The sequence below is a fragment of the Myotis myotis genome, unplaced genomic scaffold (genome assembly GCF_014108235.1).
Source record: "Myotis myotis isolate mMyoMyo1 unplaced genomic scaffold, mMyoMyo1.p scaffold_m19_p_3, whole genome shotgun sequence".
Lineage (NCBI taxonomy): Eukaryota > Metazoa > Chordata > Mammalia > Chiroptera > Vespertilionidae > Myotis > Myotis myotis.
Genome location: NW_023416335.1, coordinates 123,516,641 through 123,531,930, shown reverse-complemented (window position 1 = coordinate 123,531,930; position 15,290 = coordinate 123,516,641). Strand labels below are relative to the sequence as shown.

Genomic DNA, 15,290 nt, shown 5'->3' with positions numbered 1-15,290 from the left:
TGTTGCTTTCGGAGCTTAGAGCCAGGCTGCGGCAGGCGGGGAACCTTGGCTTCCTCCATCACTGGAGCAGGCAAACCTCCTGCTCGCTTCAGCTGCGTGGCTGCCGGCCGCCATCTTTGTTGGCAGTTAATTTGCATATCTTGCTGATTAGCCAATGGGACATGTAGCAGAGGTACGGTTAATTACCCTTTTTGTCTTTTATTAGATAGGACTAGAGGCCCGGTGGAGAAAAATTTGTGCACTTGGGGGGTAAGGGTAGGGGGGGGAAAGAGGGTCCCTCAGCCCGGCCTGTGACCTCTCGCAGTCTGGGACCCCTCCGGGGATGACCACCTGCTGGCTTAGGCCTGCTCCTCAGGGGACTGGGCCTAAGCTGGCAATCAGACATCCCTCTGGCAGCCCGGCAGCCCTCAGGGGATGTCCACTTGCCAGCAGGGAGCAGACCTAAGCTGCAGTCGGACATCCTTAGCGCTGCCAAGGAGGCGGGAGAGGCTCCCACCACCACTGCTGTACTGGCAGCCATCAGCCTGGCCTGTGGCTGAGCAGAGCTCCTCCATGTGGGAGCTCACTGACCACCAGAGGGCAACTCCTGCATTGAGCGTCTGCCCCCTGGTGGTCAGTGTGTGTCATAGTGACTAGTCATTCCCAGTCTTTCTGCTGTTAGGGTCAGTTTGCATATTACCCTTTTACTATATAGGATAGAGGCCTGGTGCACAGGTGGGGGCCGGCTGGTTTGCCCTGAAGGGTGTTCCAGATCAGGGTGGGGGTCCCGCTTGGGTGCCTGGCCAGCCTGGGTGAGGGGCTGATGGCTGTTTGCAGCTGGTCACACCCCCTTCAGGGTGGGGTCCCCACTGGGGTGACTGGCCAGTCTGGATGAGGGGCTGAGGTCTGTTTAGAGGCTGGCCACGCCAGCGACGGAATCTCCCAGCCTCTCTTTTTTTCTTATTCTGGGATTTATTTACCTTCTATAATTGAAACTTTGTTGCTGCTCCAGCTCTGAGGCCGCAGCTGGCTGAAAGCAGGTATCTGGGGTTTGTTTAGCTTCTATAATTGCAACTTTGTTGCTTTTGGAGCTGTTGCTTTTGGAGCTCAGAGCCAGGCCGCGGCAGGCGGGGAACCTTGGCTTCCTCCATCACTGGAGCAAGCAAGCCTCCTGCTCACTTCAGCTGCGTGGCTGCTGGCCGCCATCTTGGTTGGGTTAATTTGCATATCCTGCTGATTAGCCAATGGGAAGCGTAGTGGAGGTATTGTCAATTACCATGTTTGTCTATTATTAGATTAGATTATACGAGAGTGATGTGGTAAATATTTAAATGCCAGTACATGTGAATTGACACTATCTATAACGAAAAGTGTATTTTGGCATGTCAGAGATGCCATAACTTTTCAGAGTCCCCTATTCCCATTTTAGCACCATATAGGAAGTATGAGGACGTATGGATGTACTCACAATGGTCACAGAAGACCAAAATCACATAAATACAAGACAGGAGTCATTCAGAATACTGTTAAAATGAAAAGAAACATAGCTCCTGGCTTCTCATTAGATAACCCTAAAAAGTGGCACTGAAGTATACTAAACTCCAGGAACTTTACTTACCAAGATGGTTGACAACATATCGGCCCAGGAATCCTGTTGCTCCAAACACAGTGGCCACCACCCCACTGACTGAGGAACGCCCACTTCTCCCATGAGGTATGAGTGCATGGTGAAGCTGGCGCTGGGGTGGGCGATGAAGCACGGCTGTGGCTAATGCAGTAATAGAAGAACCTTAAACAAAAACCCAGAATATACAAAAATGGGAAGTATTAATATAACAGTGACAATGAATGAATACAAATAGCTCATTTTCCTAGGAACCTATTACATTATTTGCTATCAGTATTTTCATTTACTTAGGTTAAAGCTTATATTAACTTTAAATTAAGTTAATTTAATTACCGGCATTACTGCTCTTGCTCTTTGGGGCCAGTATTAAGTAAAATAAGAGTTACTTTGAACACAAGCACTACAATTGATCCGATAACTGAGACAACTACTAGGTGACTAATGAGCAAGTAGCTATACAGCATGGATATGCTGGAAAAAGGGATGATTCATGTTCTGGCAGCACGGAGAACAGCACGAGATTTCATCATGCTACTGAAAATTATGGGCAATTTACAACTTATGAATTGTTTATTTCTGGAATATTCCATTTAATACTTTCAGACTGCAGGGTAATTAACACTGTGGAAAGCAAAGGGTGGGGGTGTCTACTGGTGTTAGCTCTATGAAGCAATGCTGAAAAGTGAAGTAGCATGAAGACAGAGTACTATGAGATCTATAAAATGTTGGCTATAAGTGGCCTTAACAAGAGAAATTTTATTGGAATAGTAGGAATTAAAGCCTGAATGCAGCAAGCAAAAGAGAAAATGTGAAGAAAGGAAATTGTAAAAGGAGTACCGATAATCTTTTGAGGAGATCTGATATAAAGGGGAAAGAAAAATAGGACTAGAGTAACATGAAGACAAGGTAGCTTTTTTAAAATATGAGATGTTATAGCATACTAGAAGCCCAGTGTACGAAATTCATATATGGGGGGGTCCCCTCAGGCCAGCCTGCACCCTCTCCAATCCAGGACTCCTCGGGGGATGTCCAACTGCCGGTTTAGGCCCAAGGCAGTCGGATATCCCTCTCACAATCCGGGAAAACTGGCTCACCTACCTGCCTGACTGATCGCCCCTAACTGGTCCCCCTGCCAGCCTGATCACCCCTAACTACCTCTGCCTGCCAACCTGATCGCCCCTAACTGCCTCTGCCTGCCGACCTGATCGCCCCTAACTGCCCTCCCCTGCTGGCTTGGTCGCCCCTAACTGCCTCCCCTCCCCCCGCCAGCCTAGTCACCCGCAACTGCCCACCTGCCAGCCTGGTCGCCCCCAAATGCCCCCCCTGCCAGCCTGGTCACCTCTCATGGCCTCCCCTGCTGGCCTGGTCACCCCTAACTGCCCCCCCTACTGACCTGGTCACCCCTCACTGCCCCCCTCTGCTGGCCCAATCGCCCCCTACTCTCCCCCACCAGCCTGGTCACTCCCAACTGCCCCCCTTGCTGGCCTGGTCGCCCCCAACTGTCCCCCCTGCTGGCTTGGTTGCCCCCAACTGCCCCTCCCCCCACACACACCAGCTTGGTCGCCCCTCACAGCCCCCACTGCCAGCCTAGTTGCCCCACACAGCCTGCTGTTCAGTTGTTTGGTTGTCCCTCACTGCCTCCCCTGCCAGCCTGGTTGCCCCATGCAGCCTGCTGCTCAGTCTTTTGATCATCTCTCACTAACCCTCCTGCCGGCCTTGTTGCCCCACTCAGCCTGTTCGGTCGTCCATTCGTTGGTTTCAGTTGTGACAGCCCTGGCTCTTTATATATATGGATGCTAAAGGAAATGACCCAGTTGATGAGAAAAATTAATGATGCAAAAGAGGGAATGAATAGATAAGAGAGGATGGCTATAGATCAGAGTTGAAGGAGCTCATTTGGAGAGAAGGCAGAGAATTATCACAGGTCAGCTATTAGATTTTTGCAGTGGGAAAAAGAGATTTTTCTCATCTGATTCCTTGATTTCTCTCTGTAAAGCAGAGAATTAGACAGAAGCACATGTTAAAAGCTTTAAAAGATTGGTCATGTTAAGTAATTATTATAGAGAAAGGGAAAGCAAATTTCCTATGGAAATGGTAGTGTTGAGTATCTACTTTGTATTCTATTGAAAATCTACTTTGAGATTTGTATTCATGAATTTAAAATAAGGTCAGTCAGTTAGTTTGGTGTTTTCCTAGCTCAATTCTCCACTGCTCAGAGGCAGGCAGGAAATACATGGAAAGTTTGGTTTAATCACTGTTGACTTTTTTGCTGACAAAGGGAGATGGGCTGGAGAGTTGAGAATGTATGAAAAGGAATTATTAAAATGATGAGTAAGGAAGGAAGTGAGGGCATTGGATAAAGGACATTCAATAAGATGGGAACAATTACTGGACTCAAAGAATTAATAACACAAAGGATTATTATGAGGATCAGAATAAATGTACATAAGGCATTCAGCACATTACCTAACTCACATTTAGCATTGCATGAATAATAGCTGTTTTCATTTATTACTACTTCAAAATACCTCAGAAGGTAATGTTGCACTAAGCTCACATGGTTATTTGTTTTTTCAACATTTATGGGTCAAGAACTACTCTAGAAACTGTGTCTAGCACAGTAAAAAAAAGACAAAATCCCTACCCTCATGGAGCTAACATTTTAGAGGGTTGTATGAATATTAATAATATACTGGTAAGTGCCTTTGCTCATGTATGTGCTCAATAAATGTGTTATTGCCCTCTTTGGTTCCAGCCTCTCCATTTTCTTCCATTTATTATGGACACCATTAAGAGAGTAACATTATTTATTCCTTACATTCCTCTGTTCAAAAACTTACATTGGTTTTCTACTGTAATATCTAAATAAATTGTCTCCAAACATATTTACTTGCATACTAAATTATTTTTAAGTGCTTATTTATAAATTACACACATGTTCTAAGTACTCCAAGAGTATATACATTATAAAACATGTATTAAATCACTTAGATCAGTGTACATACAACCACTATGGTAAGCAGTCTGGCGATGCCTCAAAAAATTAAAAACACAGCTACAGCACTACCCAGAAATCCCTCTCCTGGGCATATATCTGAAAAACTTGAAATCATGTATTCACAAAGATATATGCACCTCTATGTTCATTATAGCATTATTCACAGTGGCCAATACATGGAAACAATGAAGTGTCCTGCAATAGAGGATTGGATAAAGATGTGGTATATACACACAATGGAATACTACTTAGCCATAAGAAAGGATGAAATAGTGTCATTTACAAAAAAATGGGTGGACTTGAGAATATTATAAGTGAAATAAGTCAGTCAGAAAAAGCTAATAGCCATATGATTTCACACATATGTGAGATATAAAACTGAAATTTGTGAACACAAACAAATTGCCAGAGGTAATGGAGTGGGGAGAGAAGGGAGTCCTAATATGTGGTGACAGGAGAAGATCTGACTTTGGGTGGTGGGCACACAGTGCAGTATACAGATCTTATAACATAGAAACCCACATCTGAAATCTATATGTCAACCAATGTCACCCCAATAAATTTAATTTAAAAAAAGAACAGTGTAGCCCTAACTGGTTTGGTTCAGTGGATAGAGCATTGGCCTGAGGATGCAAGGGTCCCAGGTTCGATTCCAGTCAAGGCCATGTACCTTGGTTGCGGGCACACACCCAGTAGGGCGTGTGCAGGAGGCAGCTGATCGATGTTTCTCTCTCATCGATGTTTCTAACTCTCTATCCCTCTCCCTTCCTCTCTGCAAAAAATCAATAAAATATATTTTTTTAAAAAAAAGAACAGTGTACATAGTTTGAATAACATAAGTATTAGTTTGGTTGTTGTGTGGGTTTTGTTTTATTTTGTATGCTATTATTTCCTCTTGCAAAACCCACTTTGGAGACCATTGATCTGAAACTGTTTGGCTTTCAAAGGCCTCTATTATTTGATCCCATGTAATGTATCCAACTTCCTTTCCTACTATCAGACCTACAGGTAGTCATTTCACTGCCTTCAAAGTACTTCATGGTTCCATTCTCACCCCCTAGTCCTTGCCAGTGACAGGAAAATGTCCAACCTTTCTGACTTTGTAGATCATAACAACCCTCACAAAATCAGTGGGAAAACTGCCATTCTTCCCTGGTCTTCCAATCTTCCCTCACTGCTTCAAATGATACCCATCTTTCCCTTTTCTGATTTCCTATGGTACTTAATAGTCCCTCCACACTTCACTATGTATCTTTGTTTCACACAATTGTTCTATAGTGCCTTGATTATATTACACATTAAACTTGCCTCTCCAGAGTTAGTTAAAAGGTTATTTTACCAGAGACAATACGCGGCATGACAAGCTATGATGTAAGTTAAAAAAAAAAAAGTTGAAGAAAAAGCAATTATAAAAATATCTAAAAGGGGACATCAGTAATACTTTCAATATAGATAATTTTTTTTAAAAAAAATCTAGAGCTGTGATTAGCAGATAGCAAGTACCATAAAAAAAAAAATACAACTTCTGGAGGTCGATGGCGTGTTTGTGAAGGGCTGGAGGGTGAAAAGCATAACTGGATTAAATTTCTTTGCCTTTCTAGCCTCTCTTACTGGGTGGGAGAGCAAATGAATGTCTTCAATCTCAGGACGCTAACAGGCGATCTAGTAAGGACGGACGGGTGAATGAACGCCGCTTGGAAAATCCCAATCTACCCTTTACTCTTCCCTTCCCTTCCCTGCAAGCATCCCTCGTCCCCAGGCCCCCGCACCTCGGTCTAACACTCTTCTCTACGGAGATGCTTTTGATTCAGAAAGTGCTTTCATGAGTATCACCTAATTTAACCTTTTCCGAAACTCCCTGACGTTGTGGTATCATCATTTCCATTGTGTCACGAAAGATCTTAAGTTGAGCCCGATTAAAGGTTTGCACAAGGTCTTAAGACCAATCATTTGGGAACCTTCTCGCCACTGACCTCCCCGCCCCCCATCCTTTCCAGACTCCTCTCCACGACCCCGCACCCCGACGTAAGTATTTCTCAGAACCCCAAACCTGGCAACCCCTATGAGAACCCCGATTCTCTCGATCGGTTAAACGCCCTTCGCTTTCTCCTCTCCCCTTCCCGTTGCTCACGTTCTCCCGGCGCAGACCCCTTCCCAAATGCGCCTGTGAATTTGTGAGTCGGAGACGGAAAGGCAAGGAGAAACTGAACGGGCGCAGCCCTGGACCTAGAAAACCCAAATGTCCAGGGCGTCGGCATGGCCGCTGCGGCGCGGCGCCACCCCCCAAATGGTCACCCTGTCCCGGAATCCCAACCCGGGCCCGTTTTCCCAGTGACACTTACGTGACATTGGCAGGACCCGGACAACCCGGGGGTGAACGGCGGCCGCCATCTTCTCCCACAATCCCCTGCCGCCGGCGCTCCGCAGACTACGGCTCCTCGGCAGGGTCAAAAGTAATCGTCCCAACAGTCTGCGCAGGCGCACACCAGGAAAGGGGGCGGGTCAGACACTGGGCGGACGGCGGCAGGGAAGGGGGCGAAACGGCCGGGAGGGGACGTGACGGAAACGGGGGGTAGACAGAGAAGAACCCTGATAATCGGAATCTCAGATCTCAGATTACGGAACGAACAGTCACAATCATCTCGTGGTCGAGAAACCAGAAGTTCAGTGTCAACCAGTAATTGACTGATTCAAGGGCCTACAACATGACAGAACCCGAGCTCAGCATTTCTGACTCTCAATTCATTGTTTCAGAGAGGGAAGCCATGGTGAGACTGGGGGGAGGTGGAGGCGTGGCCCCCGAACTCCTTATCCTTCAGGAGACCAGCAAGGTCCTGGGGAGAAGTTGTACGAGAAAGGAGCGGGGCAGGGATGCAGAGAGGAAGGGGGGGAGAGGAGGAGGAATGAGAGTGTGCACGTGGAATCCACCAAAGCGCATTCTGTGTTCTCTCCTGGAAGCTCTGCTTCTTGCTGTCCCCTTTTCCTGGCATGCTCCCTCAGCGGTCTGCACCAGCGCCGGTCTGCTCGCAGGGGGCCTCAGAGAAGACGTACCTGACATCTTATCCCAGGTGGCCATCATTCCTGATGTCTTCTATTCTCATTTATCAAAGCATTTATATCCACCTGACATATGAGTCCAGAGATTCTTGACCTGGAGTGTGATTCATGATTGCATTTCATTCAGGACGCCTATGAACCTCCTGACATGTTATTTAAAATTTAGAGGACTAGGAAGAAACCTCTGGAGCAGTGGTTTATAATTGATTTTTAACTGTGGACTTCCCTAAGAATCTGCATTGTTTTAGAGCAGCGGTTCTCAACCTGTGGGTCGCGACCCTTTGGGGTTGAACGACCCTTTCACAGGGGTCGCCTAAGACCATCGGAAAACACATATATAATTACATATTGTTTTTGTGATTAATCACTATGCTTTAATTATGTTCAATTTGTAGCAATGAAAATACATCCTGCATATCAGATATTTACATTACGATTCATAACAGTAGCAAAATTACAGTTATGAAGTAGCAACGAAAATAATTTTATGGTTGGGGGTCACCACAACATGAGGAACTGTATTAAAGGGTCGCGGCATTAGGAAGGTTGAGAACCACTGTTTTACAGCCTGAGGAGATTCCAGAAAGATTAGACAAAACACTTGCAATTTTAAATAGTTTCTTCTGCTCAACTTTCAAGATCCCTCAGTAGAAGACAGCAACCAGCAACCTGTCCTCAGACAGTTGCTTTGGATTTTATCTATCATAAAACAAACAAGTTTAGCTTATGGTCAGAAAAAAGAGAGAGAGAAAGGGAGAGCTTAGCAAATAGAAAACTGTCAAACATGGTAGTTATTACAAGGGGAGGGACTAAAACATAAAAAAAAGGTTTAGGGATCTTTCTACACCTGGTAATTCATGCTGTTTTGTTTTGTTTTTAGGAAGAAAAGTGTGCATGCTGAGATGGGCAAAAGACATGTAGTGAGTAGATTGGTTGTTCCCACCCCACCCCCACTGTTAAGCTGCAGCTAGCTACCAAACTGAAATAAAACAGGAAACTTTTAGAGAAATTTTATCAGAGAAATTTACTAATGCTGTGCTGTCTTACATTTCTTGGCCTCATCCTATGTTCAGTCAGCACTTAAAGTTTGGTAATATTTGATTCTGGAGTCAATATGAATATCAACATACTTTCCTGGTCCTGATAAATTGATAGTTCCCTAATATCAGCAATCTCCTAACACCTGTGTAGCATTACCAGTTATGTTATTTTACACCTCCAAGTCAAACACTGCCACATGTTTTTTTAAATCCTCTCCTGAGGATATGTTTTGGTCATTGATTTTTAGAGAGAGAAAGGAAGGGAGAGAGAGAAAGGAACATCGATGTGAGAAACAGCGATTGGTTGCCTCCCATACACACCCCACCCCAGGATCCAACCTGTGCAACCTAGGTATGTGTCCTGACCAGGCAACTGCAACCTTTTGTTGGAGGGAACCCCCTGTGACGAGACTCCAACCAACTGAGCCACCCAGCCAGGGCTGCCCCATGTTCTAAATACTAGTTTCAAGGTGTCATAATATAGTTGAAAGAGCACTGACTTAAAATTTAGAATATTGTGTTATTGGTGGAAGTGGAGTTTTTGGGGTGTCTCAAGGAAAGGAATGTCCTATGGCTCTCACGGGAAGCTGAGGTTTTGTGGAAAGCTTTATTGATGATGTAAAATTAAGGGGATTCCCTCCAAGGTCCCATCTCTATCCGTCTCACCATGGAAGAAGTCCAGTCTTGTCTTCAGTAAGGCCAGAATTGAGGCCACCGCCCAGAATTTTTGTTCCATATTAAAGTCCAGTCCAGTCAAGCATCCTGAGTGTGGAGTCTGCATGGCCCAGGGCCATGGCTGCTTAAGGCGACATGGCTGTGGAGAGAATGGTTGAGCTCACAGGAGAGAGAACAGGTGAGTGCCCGGGGGTGTGCGGGTCATAGAGCAAAAGAGAACAAGAATACAAGCCAACAAGAGCAAGCTAGAGAGAAAGAACTCTTTGGGGATTTTACTTTCCCAAGATTTCATGTGCTTCTAGTGGAGTCTACGCCCTAGCCAATCCATTGTTTCCCAGTTATACTGACAGGAATTCACCGTCCCTGTGTCTGTCACCTGGACTTCACTACACATGTGACCGTCTCCCCCTTTGTTCAATCCCTTCCCCAGTGATCTGCAGGGAATGCACCAGTGGTTCCCGAGGGAGCGTGAAGCTGTAGCTTCTTGGCGAAGCTGCCCAGATGACCATATTTATAATGTTGGGTCTCCCTTTTGCTCTCATCCTATTATTAGTATTAATAACTAGTTAATTATAATGAAAACAATTAGATCCAAGTTCTAGTTCCACCAGTTTTTAGTTGTGCCCTGAGCAAGCTTCTATACCTGTACAACAGGGAAAATAATACCTGCACCTATTACCTCAAAAGGTTATGTGAGGATCAGATGACAGTGGATGTGTAAGCGCTTGGTCACCTGCAAAGTGCTATATGCATGTACATGTAGTTTTATTCAAGCACCTCTGAAGTATCAAAATCATAGAATGTTAGAGATGGAAGGTATTGTAGGAGATCAACCTGCACAACTTCTTTGTTTTAAAGATGAAGAAACTGAGACCTAATATAAAAGGCCATCAATAAATAACCTGCTACAGGAAGCCTGTAATAAACCAGTCAGTCACTTTTGAATCCATTAATGATTTTAATTCATATCCTGTAGCCTTGATCAGAGATTCTTTTTTGCTTCATGGAAACTATGCACTAGTCCTATATTTAATCATTAATTAAGAGTACCTAAGGTTATATTTCCAAAGAGAATGTACTGCTAATAAAGCCTAGAAATTGCTAACCAAATGCCTCAAGATCTGACTTATCCCACTACAGTTGGAGGTGGAGGCATTGCAGAGGATGCATTAGTGCTATTGTATCTCTGACCATCAAAGACGAATTAGTACCCAGAGATAGTCACTTTAGCAAAAATATCTCAAAATTTATTTCTTTTGTGAAAGGTAAGATGTTTATAATGAAAAAGAATCCAAGCTGCATCCCACAAAATGAAGTGATTCCATGTGCTTTGCATACAAAATTTAGTACCTCCCCCCAATCCTTTTAATTCTTATTGTCTGCATCTGTCTGGATTTGTTAATATATGATACTTACTCTGTTGTTTTAAGTGGAATCCATTGGTAAAATTTTCCCCTCCCATATTTCCTACCTAAATTACATATTTATAAGAGTTTTTCTTTCCTAAATTATATATTTAAAGAAGAAAATTATCAAGAGAAAGTTAACCCAAACTAAACATTAGAGCTTTGGAGTGTATCTTCACCTCGCCCCCTGTCCTTTGATGACACAATTTCTGGTGGCCTCACCACTGTTGCCATAGAGATAGTGATATCACCAGTTGTGATTCTGATGTCACTCACCAGTCCTAACAAGGAGGAGGTACATGGAAGACTGGGGGAGGAAACAAGATCTCGAGCTGAGCAAGAACATCCCAGCATCTTCGTTGATTTTTTAAGTATATTCTGGGGTCTTCTGTGGTCACTATTCCAGTACTACAGAGGTAGGCAATCCCACTGGACTGATGAAACAGCCTGTTTTCTGATCCTCTGTAGTTAAAAGGGAGAATTTAGTGATATGTGATGGGTCACTTTAATTTTACATGAATCTTCTGGAAATATGTGAGCCTCTAACTTGGCAGCATTGCAGCTAAACCTACTATCTTGGCTGCTGGAGTTTTCATTTTGTTACAGATTGGCAAGACCTCTTTGCCCATCCTTTTGGGGACAAGGCTGGTTCTTACTCTCTGCTTCTCAATCTGACAATGAGACTGGAAACTTGACTCCCTGCTGACTTTTCCTCCTCTTGGTGTCGCTGTCCAAAAGTTCTTCTTTTCTCCAGTGTTCTAATAGCAAAACCAGACTTGTATAGCTCTGTGTCCCAGTTCTCATCCACTTTCATCCTCTCGCTATTATTTCTGAAGTCTTGGCTATACAACAGAGAACTTGAAAAAGGCAGGATATATAGATGGCTAACCATGTTGAGAACGTGTCTTTACTAGTAGGGCAGTACAGGAAGAAGTATTACTAAGGGGAAGTGAAAGTTGAGGAGATCCACAGGCAAGCTTAACAGTGAATAGTACCATTGAGAGAAAGATACACACACACACACACACACACACACACACACAGAAATTTCCAATCCTTATTTTAAAAAAATCAGTTGAAACTGATTCACCAGCAACCAAATTTATTGGGTGTCTAACAACATGCCAAACACTTAGGGAATGAAAGAGAAAAAGATAATGGGTATAATAGAATACATTCTTTCTAAAATTAGTAATAAAACCTGATAAAATAAACTTCAAAACTTGATCAGATATATATCCACCCTGCAAAAGCTTCAGTTATGCCACCTGTAATTTGAGCTTTTCTATGAACTTAGGAACCTTGAGTAAACAGGCACTTCCTGCTTATGATGAATACAGGAGAAATGGCGTTAAGGCCTGGGGCACAACAACTATAACCATACCCCTGTGTTGCTTATGCCCTCCCTGACTGGCATTCAGTGATTTACACTCAATTATTGAAGTAATAATCACAGTGGTGTTTTTAAGGAACATTTAGGTCAGTCCTATGATTGGCTGGAGGATCCCTCTATTAGCCATAGAAAAATGTCACAGCTTCCAGGATGTTAACCTGTATAGCTGTAATATTTAAAGGAATATACCACTGGTTTTAATATTCCCTTTCTGAGTCTCTATTTTCTAAATGAGGGGGTTAGAATAAAAGGCTTCTAAGGTTAATTTATCTTTACACTGTATATAATTAGCTTATTTTCCCCCATCAAATTTAATAGATAACACAAAGCATCCTTTTTTATTTTCCACCCTAACTCAAGGACATTACCAACTTTGAAGTTAAGAAATGTATTAATCCATTCATGGCTTCATTAAACTCTCCAGATTCCCCACCCGCCCCCCCGCCTTTTCATTTCCTTATGGGAAATGTATACAGATTTCGAACTCTAAATATCATCATAAAAAAGTGTTTAAGTACCTCTTTATCTATACTATTATCCAGGACAATATGGGGATCTTAAAGTTTAAAACAAGCTTCATGGATACAGATAAACATGTAGAAGACGTAGAAAAATAGGATAAAAACATTAGGATATATGTAAGTGGAAGTGTTTGCTGGATATATAGGTTTAGTAGTGTACTTTCTGCTTGTTAAAGGAGTACAAGAGCACTTCTGAGATGTTGATTTATTAGTATTATTGGAGTAGGAAGGTGTGTTAATAAATCATTGGTTAAGTATATACATCTTAGATAAAGCTCTAGGGGAAAATTATCTGCATAAGGAGTCAAGCTTCAAGAAAGCCTGAATGTATGGCTTACCACCATAGCAAACTTGAGCAAACCATTTTTGTTTTGTTCTCAGATTCTCCAATTTAAAGAAACATTTAGCTATCTGGAATTAGAAATAGGCAGTATTTGTATATGCATTCTCTCAGCACAAACTTTAAGATACTAGCTACTATGAGGGATACCGAGATGGATAAAAAAATGCATCTGGCCCAGCTGCTGTGGCTCAGTGGTTGAGCATGGACCTATAAACCACAAGGTCACAGTTGAATTCCCAGTGAGGGCATATGCCTGGGTTGCAGGCTCAATCCCCAGTGGGGCATTCAGGAGGCAGCCCATCAATGATTCTCATCATTGATCTCTCTCTCTCTCTCTCTCTCTCTCTCTCTGAAATCAATAAAAATATTAAAAAGAAATAATATTTAAAAAAGAAAATGTATCTGCCTTCATGAAGCCATCTAATAAAGGAGATAGAATATACTCGAGCCATTAAAATGCTAAAGAGAATAAAGAGGGTTGAAACAAAATGGAACAATCACATTCAATTAGGTATTTAGAAAATATTTCATGGATGGGTAAGATTTGACCTGGGTTATGAAGCAAGATGGGATTTAGAGGGACTTTTTAGGAGGCTGGGTGCATATTCCAAGATGAGAGCACAATGTCCTAATGTCTTCTATTTAAATGTCTTAGTAGAGGTACTATATGGAAGATAATTGATCTAGAAGCTGGTTTTGACATTAACAATTAATTCCCTTTTGTAGTATGAGGGTGTATATTTCTCTCAAATCCTCAGAGGAATACTTGGAAAGTGTTTTGAGATCTATGAATTCAGGGCACTTATTCTCCACTCTAGCTACTTATCTTCTGACTGCCTTTAGAACAGCGGTTCTCAACCTGTGGGTTGCGACCCCTTTGGGGGTTGAATGACCCTTTCACAGGGGTCGCCTAAGACCATCGGAAAACACATATATAATTACATATTGTTTTTGTGATTAATCACTATGCTTTAATTATGTTCAATTTGTAGCAATGAAAATACATCCTGCATATCAGATATTTACATTACACTTCATAACAGTAGCAAAATTACAGTTATGAAGTAGCAACGAAAATAATTTTATGGTTGGGGGTCACCACAACATGAGGAACTGTATTAAAGGGTCGCGGCATTAGGAAGGTTGAGAACCACTGCTTTAGAGCAAGTTTGAAATTAGGCTAAAAACTTTTTGTTTTCTGTTAAATAAGCCTGTATATATGATTTGAACATAGAAAATAGTCATTTCAGAAATTATTGGGAAAGAGATGAAACCCTTTTTGTCACTAGGAAACCATCAGACTGCTCCAAGAATAAGATCTGGATTTTAAATTTGAATGTCATCTTGTGCTCATTGCTTGTGTACTACATGTGAAAAATAATAAGTCAAAATTATTACTTTGTAATAAAAGCAATATGGTTCATGTGTAAAATTAATCATTTTTTCTGTTTTTCTATTGTAGATTCCTTATATTAAATGGCAGGAGGGGTGGGTAAACTTAGGGATAGTGAAGACAACAACACATTGATCAAGAACTTTCTTCATATCTCAGAACCCATCCTCAGTAAGAGTAAGTGGTCACATCTTTTCCTTACTTTTTGTATTTAAACTGTGTTCCTTTTAATTGTGATATATAGCTTAAATAATTCTGTAATGCTGTTGGTTTTGTTATTTTCTATGAGAAGTAACTCATTAAGATGAAATAATAAACTGGCAGCTAAGAGACTTGCATTTCAACAGTCCAGGACAGCCCATTTCCTAGTCTTCTCATTCTTTGGCCAAGTAGTGGTACCGCCTATTTCTTTCTTCATGGCAATGATTCAAGCATAAGAATATTTATATCTAATATGAGCTGCTAAGAGGCAATAAAGGGTTTGATTTCATAGACATTAACAGCTTCCTTATTGGGTTTATAAATAGTATTAAAATAAGATAACAAAGAAGGTTAGAAAATATTAGAGAAAATTTCTAAAGAAAAGAATAAATAATTATCTTTCTGGAGCTAGCCTGTCTGTCTCAGAGAGGATCTCTCCAAATAAGCCCAAGCCCAGAAACTCCCAATTCTAGATGCATATTAAAATCACCCATGGAGCTTTTAAGAAATTCAGTGCCTAAGTTTTACCATCCTAAACCCATTGAAATAAGATTCTCTTGGGGGGCGGGGGACGATGGTACCTCAGATTCAGTATTTTTTAACCCTTTGAGTGCCAACCAATATCCTAGGAACTATGCTAAAATTGCCAAGGCATTT

General features: G+C 42.3%; 2 protein-coding genes across 7 annotated transcripts in view; one reads left to right on the top strand and one right to left on the bottom strand.

Annotated features, from left to right (window-relative positions):
• The window catches only part of NDUFA9 (NADH:ubiquinone oxidoreductase subunit A9), a 41,117-nt gene extending 34,034 nt beyond the window's left edge, over nt 1-7,083 (bottom strand). Inside the window, exons 1-2 of one of the 3 annotated variants that reach the window (XM_036298566.1) lie at nt 6,947-7,083; nt 1,598-1,768 (exon numbers count right to left, since the gene is read on the bottom strand). In XM_036298566.1, the coding sequence (XP_036154459.1) occupies nt 1,598-1,705 (108 nt within the window). In that variant the 5' untranslated portion in view covers nt 1,706-1,768; nt 6,947-7,083. Of the gene's footprint in view, nt 1-1,597; nt 1,769-6,735; nt 6,838-6,946 lie in introns of those variants that run through there. The other 2 variants (XM_036298564.1, XM_036298567.1) reach the window with 2 other exon arrangements.
• AKAP3 (A-kinase anchoring protein 3) overlaps nt 6,544-15,290 on the top strand; it is a 30,300-nt gene continuing 21,553 nt past the window's right edge. For 2 of the 4 annotated variants that reach the window (XM_036298563.1, XM_036298560.1), the window contains exons 1-4: nt 7,129-7,372; nt 8,542-8,581; nt 9,346-9,554; nt 14,502-14,609. The gene's annotated coding sequence lies outside the window, so the exon portion shown is untranslated. Of the gene's footprint in view, nt 6,630-7,128; nt 7,373-8,541; nt 8,582-9,345; nt 9,555-14,501; nt 14,610-15,290 lie in introns of those variants that run through there. The other 2 variants (XM_036298562.1, XM_036298561.1) reach the window with 2 other exon arrangements.